This window comes from Haemorhous mexicanus, chromosome Z (assembly GCF_027477595.1).
Source record: "Haemorhous mexicanus isolate bHaeMex1 chromosome Z, bHaeMex1.pri, whole genome shotgun sequence".
Classification (NCBI taxonomy): domain Eukaryota; kingdom Metazoa; phylum Chordata; class Aves; order Passeriformes; family Fringillidae; genus Haemorhous; species Haemorhous mexicanus.
Genome location: NC_082381.1, coordinates 47297434 through 47314403, shown reverse-complemented (window position 1 = coordinate 47314403; position 16970 = coordinate 47297434). Strand labels below are relative to the sequence as shown.

Genomic DNA, 16970 nt, shown 5'->3' with positions numbered 1-16970 from the left:
TAAAGAAATAAAATCTAATAGTCATAGAATTCTGTTTCTCTGAAATTAAAAGGTCTGCAGTGTTAAGGCAGTACCATTTCATTATTCCCATGAATCAGAAAATTCCAACAAAGTCCACTCAAGCCCTAACAATGCAAAAATTCTATACAGATATAATTAGATATAATGAGATATAGATTTAATAAACTTCTTATACCTTAGTTACTTAGATACAATTAATTTCTAATTTTGAAGTAGTTTTTACAGATTAGGGCAAATATTTTCAATTCAACTAATTACAGCAGTCAGAATTTGGTATCTACAAACATTCAAGTGAAGCCCCAGTTTAAAGCCTGCCTTTTTATGCATTTGATACAAAATATTAATGAAACAAAAGACAGTCACCTTAAATTCCCTTGCTATTCCTGTGTTGTCCTGTACCTGGACAACATTCAAAAAAGGTCCTTATTGTTCCTTACTCATCATAATTCAGTGACCTCTGGCAACCAAACTTCAGAAAGAACAGCTATTCAGTTATAAACCAGAAGCTTGTCACTACCTCTAGTAACTACCAAGCCAGATTAAAAACCCTGACTTGTCTTTAATTATGAATAGAAGAATTCTTGTTACCCAGAATGAAAGTGAAAGTAATGAGCATACTCTACTTGCCTCAAAACAAGAAGTAGCTACAAAATTCAATTTTAAATAACAGCACATCTGAATTGCCACAGAACAAAGAAAAAGATTGTCCAAGCTATTTATTCCACATGTGCATTTCTGATTATTTGACAAATAAGGTTGATTAGTGAACAGCTTACTAGGACAAGCAACTTCAGGGGGCATTTCCAGCAAGTAATTTTTCCTTCTGAATAATGGATTTCATAAATCATAAAGCCAGGAGGATGAATTGCATCAAAGTATCTTGCATACTGTCAGTATTACATGGATTACTAGAGGAAAGTGTGCTATAAAATTGAGGAAGAGATTAACAGTTCCACAATTTGTTATTTAACTCTAGCAAATTAAGAAAGTGAGGCAAACATCTGCCTACATATGTCTGCAGCACATGGGAAACCCTTAAATCACAAAATAGCTGAAGCTGAAAGAGACTTCTGGGGCTCATGTTGTCCAGCCTGCCTGCTCAACCAGCATCACCTTGAACAGATTGTTCAAGCTCATGTCCAGGTGATTTTGGAAGATCTCTAAAGAAGGAGACTTCAAAACCTCCTGGGTAACCTGAATCAATGCTCAGTCACTTCACAGTGAATAAGGACTTCCTGATCTCAGGGAGAATCTCTTCTGTTCTGGTTTGCGCCCACTGCCTCTGGTTGTGTCAATAGACAACACCAGAAATAGCCTAACACCATCTTCTAACAACCTCATATATTGCTGAGACCACCTCGCAAGCCATCTCTTCTCCGGTCCTATCTTGCTCAACCTTTTCTCACTGAAGAGATGCTCTGGAGCATTCATCACCTTCAGAGCCTTTCAATGAAGTTTCCAGTAGCACTGCCTTTTACTTAGGAGCCTAGAACTGGCCATAGTACTCCAGCAGTGGCTTCACCTGTGCTGATGAGAGCAAAAGGATCACCTCCCTCAACTCTTGGTAACACTGATCCTAATACAGCCCAGGATACCACCGTCCTTCCTGGCCACAATGGCACACTGCTATTTCACATGCAACCTGCTGTCCTACCAAGACCCACAGGGCTTTTTTGCACTGATGCTTTTCCTTTCATTACCCCCATAATGTACCCAGTGCATGAGACTGTCTGCATTTTCCTTTGTAGAAATTATTGAGGTTCCTGTTAGTCTATTTCTCCAGCTTGCTGAGTTCCCTCTGAATGGCAGCACAACCCACTCCTTACAATTTTACATCATCAGCAAACTTGCTGAGTCTACATTCTATCCCATCATCCAGACCATAAAAGATGTCGAACAGGACTGAATCTGGTGCTACCCCTGGAATACAGACTGGCTAGGGGCCTCCAAGCAGACTTCATGCTGCAGATGCACAGCCTGGAACTATTTATTTAGCCAACTTTCAATCAATTTCACTGCTTTTTCATCTAACCCAAACTCACCAGTTACTCAACAAAAATTTTACAACCGGGACTGTCAAACGCCTTATTGAAGTCAAGGTAGACAATATCCATGTTTCTCAATCTAACCAACAATGAAAAACAATGTTTCTCAGCTAACAAACCTCTCATTTCATCATAGGTTGTCAGACTGGTTAAGCAACATTTCCTTCCTCTGACTCCACCTTATGACTTTCTTGTCCCTTGTGTGCCCAGCAGTAGTTTAGTTTCCACGTTTAGTTGTTCCAGAACCTCTCCAAGGACAAATTTTAATCTACAGATAAGAAAGCTTCCTCCACATTTCTTAGTACATTTATTTAAATGTAGTAACGATGGAGACCTCAAATTAATTTAAAAAATGGTCACATGCTCCCAAAAATGTTTAAATACCACTGAGTGCATATATGTAGATAGAATCCATGATTGAAGGTCACCCATTAGGAAAGCAAGAAAGAGGGAAAAAGAGTAATATCTTAAGAGTGAGACTGTCAAATAAAGAATTACAAATTTTAGTCTTGTTATTACAAAGCAATGCACTTATTTACGTGCCATTTATCTTTGGTGTATATTTCAACTAAAAATAGCTTAAATCCATATAATACTGCAAGTCTATGGGCTAATTCCTACACTAGCACTGAAAGGTTTGAGATTTTTTTTTTACAGAATTTCTTCATGAACCCAAGAAATTCTTTATAGAATTTCTTTATGAACCCAAAGTCTCCAAGTTGTCTAGTTACAAGTCATAAAAGAATTTTCAAAAGATCACAGACATAAATAGGAATTTTGAATCAGCAGTAAACTTTTTGAAACTACATTATTTGAAACTACATCCTAGGTTGCATAGTAACTGGGAATGGATCTTTACTTCGTTTTTAAAATAATTAAGTTTATACCTAAATATTCTTATTTTGTAACTCAGAATAAATAAACTCTCTTCCACCTCTTCACTACCCAGATTCTTGAGGTCTCTTGGTCATGTGACTCTTGATTATAAAAACTAAGATCTTTTAACTCAAAAAAAATAAAGGGGGGGCACATAAAAGGCATAAGCTATGCCCCTTGATTGGCAATTAGAGGCAGTCCATGTGCAGTTCTAATAACTGGAATATTCTTTATAGTAGGAACATTATGATCACAAAATTACATTTAACATACTAAATAATTTATGTCACAGGAAATCCAGAAAAAAATGACTACACAGCACAGTATCTTGATTTCATTTTTGGGGACCTTTTCCGGAAGACCAACATTGTGATGGCATATAACCTTTGCAGTGAGTTTTGTTCCAGGCAGTTACTTTGCCTTGCAAAATCTGTAATCAAGTCAGTGACTACAAGAGTTTCCTTTCATTTTCAGTTGCAAGCACTACTGTCAAAAAATATTCTTTTATGGGGAAAAAAGCTAACAGAAACAAAATACTCCAACAAGTACTTTCATCCATTCTGTAACACTAAGAAATCCAACCAGCGTATGCATCAACATTTGAAAATGGCTGAGAGAGACTGTCAGGGTAAAGAAGATTGGTCAAAACACTCTTGCAAACAGCAAGTAATCAAATGTTACAAAGCCTTACCTCTCATAAGTGCAAAAATAATGACAAAGTGATAATTCAATTTATTTATATATCTCTGTATGTTTCAAAAATATATTCATCAGCAAAAACGGCCACACTTTAAAGTCTGAATACAGAATTCTGTGCCATACATTTGCTTGTCACCACCATAAAAGGCTTTTAGGAACCCTTTAATTACTGTGCTTTTGATAAGAAGCTTAATAAACTACAATTGGTCATAGACTTGAACATTACTGTCTTTGCTTTAATACCTTCAAAGTTCAGGCAGACAATCAATAACAGTAAAGAGGTGCACAAGAAAACCCCATTTTTTTAGTATTTGTAAAGAAATTTTGCTTTTTATTGAAAATGGTTACTGCACATTACAGCTGACTATTAGGCAAAAGATATTAATAAAGTTTTTCTTACATTTATTTTGACAAAGGCTAAAGCACCTCACTCAATCCTATTAATTTCCCAGTTTCCTCCATTAATCATTCACTCTCATATATGACATAGAAACACTGGTTTTTTGAATTGAAAAAAGTTTCAATTTTAATAGAGGAATGTTACATTCTTTACTTGAAAATTTTCTATTTGGTACTTTATTAGGGACAGGTAAGAGAAACAGTGTGTTCCACATTCTTGATAAAAGAAACAGAAACTGGGAAACTAATGAGAATGAAAGAGGGGGTTTAATTAAACCCTTGAGCTACTGTTTTCTGTATTCAAGTCTTCTACGATTTTTTTGTACTGTAGAAAATAATTTGGATATTTCAATCATCTCTCAGTCTGATAAACAGATTCTTCAGTTTCTTCATATTTACTAACATTTCATCTTGTAGTCTCATTCTGCCCTCAATAAGCCAATAATGAAGTAAAACCTAGATAACAGAATTCATTTTCTGTACAAAAGAGTAAAAGCTTCGGATAGAAGAAAAACAAAAATTATTTATTTTTATTCTTACTAAATACATTTAAGGACTTATTACCCACACAGAAACAGCATTGTATGTAATCAAGCAGTGGATTTATGAAACACAGAGAAGTTAAAATAATTCAGTCACATTTTCACATTCTACTTCTATGCAAGTTTTTTTTTTTCTTTCTTAAAGAGCATATCAGAAATCAAGGCAACCCCTGTGGCAGGGAGAAATTATGCATCTGACTAAATGACTAATTAATTACTTTATCATACTATATTATTCTATACTATATTACACTACATCTAAACTGAATCTCCCAAGCACCCAACTCAAGTGTCCAGAATTTTGGGACTATCTCCTGGCCAACAGTCTGCACATGTGCTTGGCCCTGATAGGCTAAGGAAACAAAACACCATCACTTTGGGTAAACAATCTCCATATTTCATTCTACTTTGGCACAACACAGGAGTAGCAAATCAGACAAGAACTGTTTAGATCATTCTTTTCTCTGCTTCTCTCATTGATTCTCTCAGGTTCAGAGAATGTGAATCCCAAAAGAGCACACAAAATAAAACTCAAACTATTTTCTATAAAATATATACACACAACTATAGTCTCTAATATAATGTCTACTAGTTAGGAGAATCAAATTAGATACGCTTTTCTTTTTTTTTTTTTTTTTTGTCTTTTTGTCTGATTTACAGTATGAAGATAACACATACTCTAATATTACTACCACTCTTGTTTGATACAATACATTCTCCAGTCTGTACTAAAATATTTTATTTCTAAATTAGCATAATTTACAAAGTAATAGTTTCAAGCCAGTTCATTTACAGAACACTGCAGAAGAAACACTCCCTAACATTTCACAGTAAGCTCTTTTTGTTTTTTTACAAGCTAGCTTAATAATACCAAGTAAGAGCCTACCTAGAAGTCAAAGCCTCATGCTTGGCCTAATCAGTGAACTCAGGATTTCTTCAATAGAAGAGCAACATTATGCTTTCAGTACATATCAGGAGTTGCTACCCTTGGAATATCAATGTATATGAAACAGAGCCAGAGACCAAGACAGGCAAAGTAAAGAGCTAACAAACTTTTTTTTCTCATTCAGCAATTGAAACCTGCAGTTTCAAAACTAAACAGGGTGAGGAAAGGATACTGTTTCAATACATCAAACACAGTGTGGCTCTTGGGAGAGGGAATAGAAGCCCTGGACAGCAAGTGATACTGGAGGCCTGTTTTAACACAGCGGCTATGCTGATCCCAATAAACCATTTGAGTGAGTAGCATCCTATTTGTGGTACAGTTATCTTTGTGGAAGAAAACTTAAGGAACCATGTCCAGAGCATAGCCTCTTGTCCTCCAGAACAACATTAGGAATTACTACCAGAAGAAAAAGTAAACTACTGCTGAGGTTATATTGATTTTTGTCATGGCTGTACAGCAGAACCAGTATCAGACAACACTTAGTCAAAGGCTATCTTAAATTAATTCAATATCAAGAGAAGAAATAAATCTACCATTGGAAAACAGCCAAGAGCCTAGCAACACACTCAGAACACTGGCACTCAAGGACTGTATTAGTTAGGCTGTACACTTAATCAAACAGGCAACATCATAGCACAGCAAGCAAAATACTGTGCTAAAGTCTATATTTCAGTGTCAGCAGCATAGAAAGAGCATGATGCCTGAGGCCAGCGGTTAAGTATGGCTCTGCTAGCTGTAATTTGTCCTTTTTCAAATTTGATAGCTATCGGAAATTTCATTCAGCTTCCCAGTAAACACAACTCATAGCCTGTATCTCTCTTCCCTAAGAGAGAAATCCACAGTTCTTATTCACAGGATTTCCAAACTACAGTACTACATTTTTGATGGCCAGATCTACTTCCAGCTAAGACAGATGGATTTGGTGAATTTGGTAAATGTTAAGTGTCCACTCCTAAACCAGAATTTAAAATGCTAACCAACCTCCACAGAAGCCTCACAGATTCAAATAGTAAAACAAGCCACTGTGCCGACCTCATCAATGATAATTCTTGATTATTTTTAAGCCTTCACAATGGGAAGGTGGGGTAACAGACTGGGATTAGCAGATTAGCAACCAAGCAAAATTTTTTATAATCTTGGGTGCCATTCTTGGGACCTCTGAAAAAAATTTCTGACAGCCCGCATTCAAAACCAAACTGTAGCATATAATGTGGCATCAAAAAATACATGCATGCACAATCTTCAGTAGTCAAACCAGGAACTTTTTTGAAAACAGGATGTTTATCTGAAGGATAAACAACTGCTTTCTTTTAGGTAAATTAAAAGTTTGGTGTTGACTGAAAGGCAGAAGAACAGAAGAAATGTTAAAGAAGGGGAAAAACAATCTGTAAATATAGAACTGTATCGGCTCTGAATAAAATAAAAAGCACATAATAAAAAACAAGCAACTGACCACAAGGTGCTTTCATTCCAGATAATCTCCTTCAAATTCAAAGTAGACTATGTTAAAACTAACCATATGTGACAGAACTACGTATAAACAAAGTTACTAAATATCACCATTTTTAAAGTTGTATCACAACGTATGCATAAAAACTAATCAAATGTTTACAACAAAGACCTGTAAGATTTGTTATAATGCAACAAATAAAAAACAAATAACCTTAGTATTTTATTAAAAAAATAATTCTTAACTTAGATCTAGGCTCCATCAGGCCATGAGTAAGGTGTTTTGTCTCCAAATGGGAAAAAAAAAACCCAAGCCTGGCCACATGTTAATTTTAAGAAGTAACCAAGAAAGTCAGTTTCCAGTTTTAATTCCCTGTTTATGGGATTTGGGAACTTACATCTACATTCTTTGGAAAAGCTTTTCTAGTCAATGACGTTTCTCACTTAATAGAGATTGGAACTAAATATCAATTTGAGTAATTCCATGTATTTGCTGAATTAAAATTCTTTTACAGCTTCAGTTTTTATTTTTATTAAATATGGTGTTTTTATTGAAGAGTGTGGTTATTGCATTCAGCTCCATACATAGCCTCAGTCTGTTTTGCAACTGAAATCCTGAAAGATAACATATACACACAATCACAGTTCTGACCCCACAGCCAGTATAAAGAACATGGATTTAATAAGAGGCATACCATAAAATACACACTAAAGATCTGACCCACAATGATGGGGTTTTTTTCCTCCCCAAAGCCTCAAAAACAATGCTTCTGGAAATCACTGTCATTTGATTTAATTTAGCCAGGCCTGTCTTGTTGTGCATAGTTACAAGAGATCTATTAAGGCTTTTCTCTCCCAATTTCTTTAGGGTAAAGATGGCCTTACATCAGTAACAAAGTGCTTCAGGCAGAATACAGTAATGGGCAAGTAATCTTATAATTCTTACCATTAAAAGAAACAACAACAAATAAAAAAGTAGAAAAAACCCCAGACACACACACACAAACCCAAACACCAAACAAACCTCCACTATTCTGGTATAAGTTTAGCAAAAGCAACCACTGCTAAAAATAGAGGCCGTTTTCATTTCCCCCTCCCCAACTTAAAGCTCCAAGCGCTGCAACTAATGGGGCACCGTTTAATTTTTTCAGCTCTTTTTTTAAGTACTTATTTATAAACAAAATGACATTTACCGCAGTCTTACTTCTTCACCCACATTTAGTAAGTTATAAATTATTCTCATATAAATAAGTGCAGTATGCTTTTAATTTCCAGAAAATTCCCTTCTGAAGCTATATTCCAAAATGATACTACAGCTTTTTACAGAACAACCAGTGTAAGGATTTTAAATGTAATGACATCGACAGAAACTAAAGCAAGCCAAAGAATGTTAATTCTAAAAAGTTAAGTTTATCTAGTTGTTCAAGACATAATTAACCTTTACTGTAATTTGTCTATAAAGGTAACTTAATGGTCTTCTTTCCGAAAATATAGCTAAAAAGACATTAACTCCTTAGTAGGTCACACATCTGAATACAAACGCAATTATCAAAACATGACCTAGTTCTGAAAAGCAATAAGTAGAATACATTTTAAATGGGATTATAGTATTAAACTCGTATAGAAAAAAAGAACAAAATAGGAGATTGGAAATACTGTTCCTAGCTACATAACATTCTGCAGTGGCAAATATTAATTTGAAAATTGTTTCCCCTCTTTAACTATCTCACAGCATCCTAGTTGTTGCTGGGCAAGAAAAATACCATTATTATTTTCAACTTACAGATTAACTGCAGTGACCAAACGCAAATACAATGTCCCTATATTTTGTAATGACTTGCTGTAAATTTAGTATTCACTTGTACTCATCAGGGCATGACACAATGGGACATCATATGCACCCAATCAATCTAACTTCCTGTATATATTTTTCTGATATTGTCTACTGTAGAGGGTGATTGTAGAGGGTGATCTTGTCCCCCCCCCCCCAATGAGTTGCAGCTGAACCAGTTGCTGAAGACTGGAGGCAGGCCTGATCTTGACAGGCTACACCTGTAATCAATAAGAACTAGTGACATATAAGAGTAAGGAAAGAGGAGTGAGGGTAGTCAGATTACTACTGCAAAGACCTGGAACAGTCAGTGGGTAGAGGAGCTGCCTGCGAGGAACATCAATAAGGTATGAAGCTCTGACAATATGAAAGCCGTGTGCTATGATGATGCTAGAACTCATGACATCTAAGACAACAGTCTATCATTTCATGATGTAGAGAATGGCATAATGAGACCCCAGCCGGGGTAATGCATTCAGCTCTGGGGTCCTCATCACAGGATGGACATCGACCTGCTGGTGTGAGTGTACTCTGGAGTAAGCCCAGAGGAGGGACACCAAGTTGATCAGAGGGATGGAGCACCTCTTCTATGAAGGCTGAGAGAACTGTGATTGTTCAGCCTGGAAAAGAGAAGGCTTTGGAGTGACACAAATGCAGCCTTCCAGTACCTGAAGGGAGCCCAGAAGAAAGATGGAGAGGGATTTTTTTAGAAGAGTCTGCAACAACAGGACAAGATTAATGGATTCAAACTGGAAGAGAGCCGGTTTTAGGAAGAAATTCTTCTCTGTGAGGGTGGTGAGCTACTGGAACAGGTTGCCCAGACAAACTGTGGATAATTTCACCCCTGAAAGCATTCAAGGCCAGTCTGGATGGGGCTCTGAGAGCAGTCTAGTGAAACTGACTGAGGCAAGTAATTCACTGCAAGCCTTTAACATAACACTGGAAATTTGCTTACATATTCAGTAGTTAAATACTCTCACAGGAACTTTAATGAAGATGAAAATCAAACATTTTTCTCAGGGTTGTTTCAACCCTGAGGCAAAACAAAGCATCAAATAACTGAATATTTTCCAGTCATTCAGTGAAGATTGCCAAATCCAAATATTTTTTCAGACTTCAGAAATATTCTCACTTAAAAACTGGAAAATAATTGAGTAAAAAACCATATTTACTAATAACAAGAAAAATCTTGAAATCAGTCGCTCATATTTAAACACTAATAGCAGCTTAAAGTATTTCCAGTAACTTCAAGCCAAGGAAGGCTGAAAAACTATTACTTAATGATAAATAAGCCTCCCAAAATTCTTATGAAGAGAATGAATGGAACAACTTGTTGCCACTTGCTTGGCATTCCAATAAAAGGACAAGTACTAGTATAACACATAGTATCAGCTGCAGGAAATTAATGATCTCTTCAGGTCATCTAGGTATTTTACAGATTTCACTTATTTAAACAGCCTTGAGTGTCCACTTCAAAGACATGACAGTCATTTCAGGACATAAGTATCTGCATGAATTACCTAATCAAAGTTTCATTCTTCGTCAAGCTGTCATTTACCTAAAAAAACCCCCACTATCCATTCATAACATTCTAACAAATCAAAATGCTGCACAGCATTCTTAAGGAAATGCATCTAAATGAATTTTAGGAGTTAAATGTAGAAAATTATTTCCTTAAAACATGGAACACTTCACTTCTCTTTTCAATGGATCATACTGGCAATAACCTGAAAAGTTATTATTACTGAAAAGTAATTATATTTAAACTGATTGGCGGAGATGTAGAAATAAAATTACCTGTTGGTGAATTCCTAAACTAAAACATACAGAGAAATGACTATTCTTAAGACTTGGTACAAGCTGAATAAAATCCAAAACTATTAAACAGGTTTTACTACACCAAAACATATTAAACAAAATTTTAAAAGATCCTAGTCCCTAAATTTATATTAGCAGCTGATGTTTAACATGCTTCTAAAATATATTAGATTTTACTAATTATAGAAACCACAAGAATGCAACAGTAAAAACTGAGTTCTAAAGGACTTTGATGTCACTGAACAATCTATCCTTTATGAAAACAGCAGGGCAAATCACCTCTATTTCAGTTGAGATTTAGCTTCTCTAGCATTCTTTAAAAAGTCTAACTCAACTTGGAAAATTTTAAAGGAATAAATGCACCATGATTCATATTTATCAATATACTCCATAATCCTTATGGATTCTTTCCAATTCAAAATCTGTGATTTGATACTACACAGTTAGGGATACTCTACTACCTGTCAAGAATTAACTATGCATGTTTATGTCATTCCTCTGATCTAACATTCTTAGGTTAAAGTTACATTAACATTTTTCAAGGCAGAGGTTACTTACCCAATTCATTAATAGTTGCTCTTGCTCTGGAGACAAAAGAACTAACTTCACTTGAGTGCATTTTTGCCCTTTCCTTAAGGTCAGCACCTGTAAGTGACATTTCATACATATTTAGCAAACTATAAACAGTATTGTAGATACATTTTAAAAAGTAAAATATTTCTTCATTTATAAAAATTTTAAGTCTACTTCTAAACAAGGAGTTTAAATTGGTCATATAAATTTTCCACAGATTTCAAGGAAAATATGAACTATATATAAAGGAAAGACAAAAAACCCCAAAAAGCCCCAAACAAACAAAAATGAAATTATCCATAAAAATACTTTTAGTAAGTATATTCTTCCCAGTGACATTTCTTTTTGTCTTATTAAAATAGTTTATGAAGAGCATAAGCACTTTTGCTTACACTTCATCTGTCATACTATTTTATTTTCCCAACTGTGTCACAAAGTCTGATAAATACATGTTTTTCATTTTGTACTCTTGTTATTGGTCTTATTGGTAGGTTATACAATACATACATTGCATGGTTTTACATTAACAGACAATATATCTAAATAGAAATGCTACAGTGGACCAACTTTTCAGTTCACTTTCCGCTCATTTACTTATATTTATTTTAGAATAAGTTACATACCATTATTTTTTGTTTGTCAAAAAAACCCCAAATCTTGAAAATTTTTACCAATTTTCTCATGAGTATATAAAAATTAAGTCTGTTGAATAAGCATAGATACGGACACAAATGTCTTTTTAAAATCTCACTTATAGGAAAAGCTGACATTTTCTCTCATGAGTGTGCAAAAAAAAGAAAACTATCAGTAATAGTAATAATAACATAAATATAAAGTGAAGACTATAGCTCAGAATTTTTAATTATGCAGTCATAGGTTTCATTTCACCTTCTAACTTTCTGGACTCATGATAGGCCATTCTGACCCTCTTCATCAAACATAGTTTTAGACATACTTTTGTTGAACACCATTAGTTGTAATGCTGAGCAACTCTAGGTTAGCTCCATGAAAATCAGTATCTCAATCTGACATTTTCTGATGGACATCCAGTTGTTGCATTAAAGTACCATGTCTAATAATGCAGCTCTACATCTTTCCTTCTTCTTCTGTCATAGCAAAGCTCCTCATTTAACTATGACTTTTGTTCTCCTTCTATATATGTCAATATAAAACCAATCAAGCATCAGTCCCGGCTGCATTTTGCATATTTCCTGCTAAGTAATGTTAAGCCTAATTTACACTACCAGGCACTTTGCCAAAAACTTCCAAACAACCTTCTATAATGTGCCCCAACTGAGACAGTTGGACACATTTGACCAGACAGTACAAAACAGGAATTATTACAGTCAAGCCTGCCCTGCAGAAAAATTGCAACTGCTACCTTAGTAATTCACAATCAATGCATAAAGAAATCTTGCCAGGAACCCAGAAAGCAAACAAAATTTGCACCCATAAATCTGGATAGAACTCCAAGTCAAATAAAACTGCAAGCAACTTTCACAAATCCATTTACATATAGAGTTCTGGAGCTAAAAAGAGCTTTTGAAATGTCATGTTTAAGAAGCTAAACGGTAAATTACTTTAGAAGTCACATCAGCAAGGATGTGAATGAAAAAGTATCATTTACTTGATATCAGTTAAAGTCTGAATCTAGCTTCTTCAACTCTGTTCAAATCACTGCCAATGTAAGAAACTTTGCTTTCTATGTACAAAAACCTCTTTGGCTGTGCAATCTGACTCAAAACGTCCACACATTTGAAATCCTGCTCACTGGGCATTCCCTTGAAAAACATTTTAAAGAAAATATCCAGCATTACTGCAAAGAAAATCTTCTGTCAATATAAGATTAAAGCCATTTTTAGGGTTTGATTTATTCAGACTAGAATATATGCATAGAAAAATGGACTTGACCAAAAGAAACCAACTCCTCTAAAACAAAAAATACACTGTAGACTTCTTCCATCAGTTAGAATATACATTTCCTTGAAGACATTTACATAAATTGATTAAATATCTAACAAAAACCTTGTTTAGGAATGGATTAAAATACAGCTGCTAATTTAAAATTAACATTATGGACTACTGTAAAGAAATTTCAAGTACACAGCTGATCTTAGTGCCTTAAACAACTTTTATAAACTAACATTTCCTTTTTTTATGTGTTTCTCCCTCACAAACAGAAAGTGCCCTTTTGGTAGCCCTTTTTCTATTTTAGCTCTCCAAAGAATAGTAATAGTAACTGAAGCTTTTTCAGAGGGAAGAGTTTTAGTCAGAAGCCATTCACTGCACTCCAAAAGAACATACGCCTTGGCATCCTCTGGGTCACAGGAGATGGAACTGCCACCAACTTCACACTTTTGTTCCTGTTATAAGATTTGACTGCTCAAAGAATTATTGATGAATTCTGACCCACATAGCAAAGAACTGTTCACATATTTCTTCAAAATCTGTTCTTTAGTTAGAAGTAGAAAAGGTTTTGTTTCTGAAGCCAGCCATGAAGGAGAATGCAAGTTGAACCAGAGAGTTCTGCTCTCTCAGCTACTAAAAACAAAGACCCCCCCCCCTCACCCCAGGTTTTCTACTTCAAAGTAGCTGAAAATAGTCTTTGCTTAACTGCTGAGAGCAACAAAGTAGCTAAGGTTTTCAAACCACAAAAAGCCTGACACAACAAAACTGTGATTTTTCTATGGGCCACAGCTGAAATCTGTGGACAGTTTGACCTATCTGCTCCCCCACATCCACTCCCAACAGACTCCAGTGACTCTACTGTGGGTCCATTCCTTCCCACCACACTGAACACAGAACCCTCTAAGTCCTCCTACCCGAGAAGGAATAGAGCAAACCCAAGCTACCAGGGAGCGGAGGCATATGAACTGTTGCAGTTTTGATGGTACACTGTAATTATGCCCCCACATCCATCCGGTTTGTACTGGAGCATGAATCATTGTTTTCTCCATATTAAGTTTCCTGGTATCTCAATGCTTTGTCACACTAATTGATTTTCATCCACTCAGAACAATAATAGAAGCTGTGATTTTAGGAGTTATGCTCGGCTCCCCAGTTCTCAACTCACTGCTCCCAACATTTTATGAACTACATCTTAAAGATTGTGAAAAGCCATTTTCAAATTATGAGCTGCTACTGCAGGACAAAAGAGAAGTGCCACAGAGAAAGACTATATGGACAGTACCATCAAACACTCCTTCCTACGGCTATATTAGCATTTGCCACCTGTGAATACACTCTTCTTGAATCAACTTAATTCACAGAAGTATCACTTCAAAATTTACACAGCAAACTGGTAGAAGAGAAATTTCCTGATGACTTCCAATGAAAAGCTATGTTTGAAAAATACCGCTACAACAGCGGTTGTTTAGCAATCAGCTGTGATCTGGTCTTTTCAGATCAATTCTTGAAACTGCCGTAAGGAAGATGCGTGCTGTGTTAAATGCTACCTACGCTTCTATTGAGGTTGGTCAATCCAAAAGAAAATTTCTGTTGGATTTTGATCCATCACTTTCTCATTTTCCTCCTCCTATATTGGAAGAAAATAGGAAGAAAAGTTTGTTTGCCTTTTTTACCTTACTTTCTCTAAATATGAAAACCCTGTCGTAGTAACTCTCTTTTGCATGGTTTCAAATATTCAACTATTCAATGGTTGGCTGTAGTACACTGCCAGTTGAGAGAATTATCGCAGCATGTTCCTGACTTCCACTTCACAATGATGTCAGAGAAAATGTTTATTTGAAAAAGCCAAGGGCAGTCCAGCAAGATTGGGATATTGTTGTTATTCACCAGAATTTTCCACCTATATATATGTATGACAAGGATGGCTTTTAACTCAGAGAACACACCAAAGGAAACCAACTTTTACAGTGATTACTCTGACCCCATGCCTCCTACCTTATTTGGATATTTTTACAAACTTGCTAATCACAATTTATATACTGTTGAAAAGCTCTACATTGTGTTTGTAAAATACATTCCAACTATAAGCCTCACTTTCCAAATAATATAAATGCCTAGAAATCTTCTTGTACACACTATTCTATGCAACTTACAAAACACATCCCAAAATCTCTAAATGAAAAAGGCATAAAATGTAATGGTTTATATGTGATACTTAAAGAATTTCCCTTTATTCAATAAATACTTTGTATTACACAGTAGGTTTTTTACAAAGTTGGCACACCAAAATTAAACAGTGAAGTTATTCTATCAAGTGTCTAAAGGTGCTTGAATTGTCTTTTGTCTGAGAAGATGAAAGGAAGTGGCACATGAACAGGCATTTTAGGTAGAATAAAGCATTAAATTCTTAGCGCAAGTGTTATTGTGTGCTTGCCCTTTGATCTTACTAAACATAGATCGATCAGTTCTGTCAATACACCAAAATTTCAATAAGGAGGAGACACTGGGAAGTATCAGAAAATACTATCTTGCATACTATATCCTATTATTACATATCTTGTCAGCAAGAGCTAAGAACACTGCAAACAGCAAAATACAAAGGCACCACCAATCCAGTCAAACAAATTAAGGAATTTATGAAGGAAACTTACAATGCTTTCAGCTAGAAGTACAAAACACGCACAACCTCACCGATTAAAATGCTATGAATTCCTATGAACCCACATCTTATTCCCACACAATGCATTTAAGCAGACTGTGAATTAATATTCGTCCTTCTCCACACATACTGAACTAAATAAAATACTGAGGGCAAAGGGTCAACTCTGACATACATTATAGATTAACTTTAAACCACTGAAAAAGAAATCCATTAAGGTACATGGAAATATCTTTACTGAAAAGCAGATGTGTGCAATCTTCTAGAGAAGCCATTCCAAGAAATTCAAGAAATCATTAGCAGGACACCAACAAACTTCTATGAGGTTAAGAATACCTCAAGAGGAAGCTGTACATACATATGTGAGGACAACATTATAGTCAACTTACATGCAAAGCCAGAAAGATTTATCCACATTTCTTTTTCTCCAAATTTCAAAGAACTTCAGAAATAAAGGATTTAAGCCCTGACGCCTATTTAAGACAACTTAGCTCCCAATTTTAAAACTACAGTACCTCATGAAATGTCGCAGTCAAGATGGACACGCAACACGACACTCGAGGTTCACATGACAACAGCCAACTTTTATTGACCTCCCTTAATATAGTTTTCGGAAACTCACACAGTTGCCCCTGACTGAATTTAGTTGCCACTAGGCTAAATCTAGTTGCCACTCGGCTTACTGGTCAATAGCTGCCTGTGTCCCCAACAGCCTAAACTGGCCTAGACTGGTCAAGTTATATAATAAGGGTTATCTATAACTGTGAGCCCTCCAGGCCAGCCACCACAGTTCCCGCTTTTTGTTTTTAAATACATAGGCAGCATCTGTCTTCCTCTGCAGAGCCCTTGCAGACGGGATGACAAACGTGGCACAATGTACAGACTAATGATGATGACACAAATAATAAACCTAGGTTGAATGAAGATCTTTACCCAACAAGTCTAACCTTACCAGCCATTGGTTTATCCCACATATCTTCAAGAGATTTTATAAGCAGGACTGGGAGTCATCAAGCACAGCTTTGCAGTGTAGTGTGCCACAGGCTATTGACATCTATGGCCTAATTACACAAACTTAAGAAAGTTACAAACAAGATAACTCAAACAACTGTCAGAGATAACATTCAAAAAATTGTTAAGAGATAACATTCCAATAACTGTCGGGGTAATGCGTTGCTTGTTTCCACTATAAAATACATATCCT

The 16970-nt window shown here is 35.6% G+C and overlaps 1 protein-coding gene across 5 annotated transcripts in view; it reads right to left on the bottom strand.

The window, feature by feature from the left end:
• Positions 1–16970, bottom strand: part of AUH (AU RNA binding methylglutaconyl-CoA hydratase) — a 119674-nt gene that overhangs the window by 58834 nt on the left and 43870 nt on the right. For all 5 annotated transcript variants that reach the window (XM_059873280.1, XM_059873279.1, XM_059873282.1 and 2 more), the window contains exon 4: positions 11185–11271. In XM_059873280.1, the coding sequence (XP_059729263.1) occupies positions 11185–11271 (87 nt within the window). The remainder of the gene's footprint in view (positions 1–11184; positions 11272–16970) is intronic.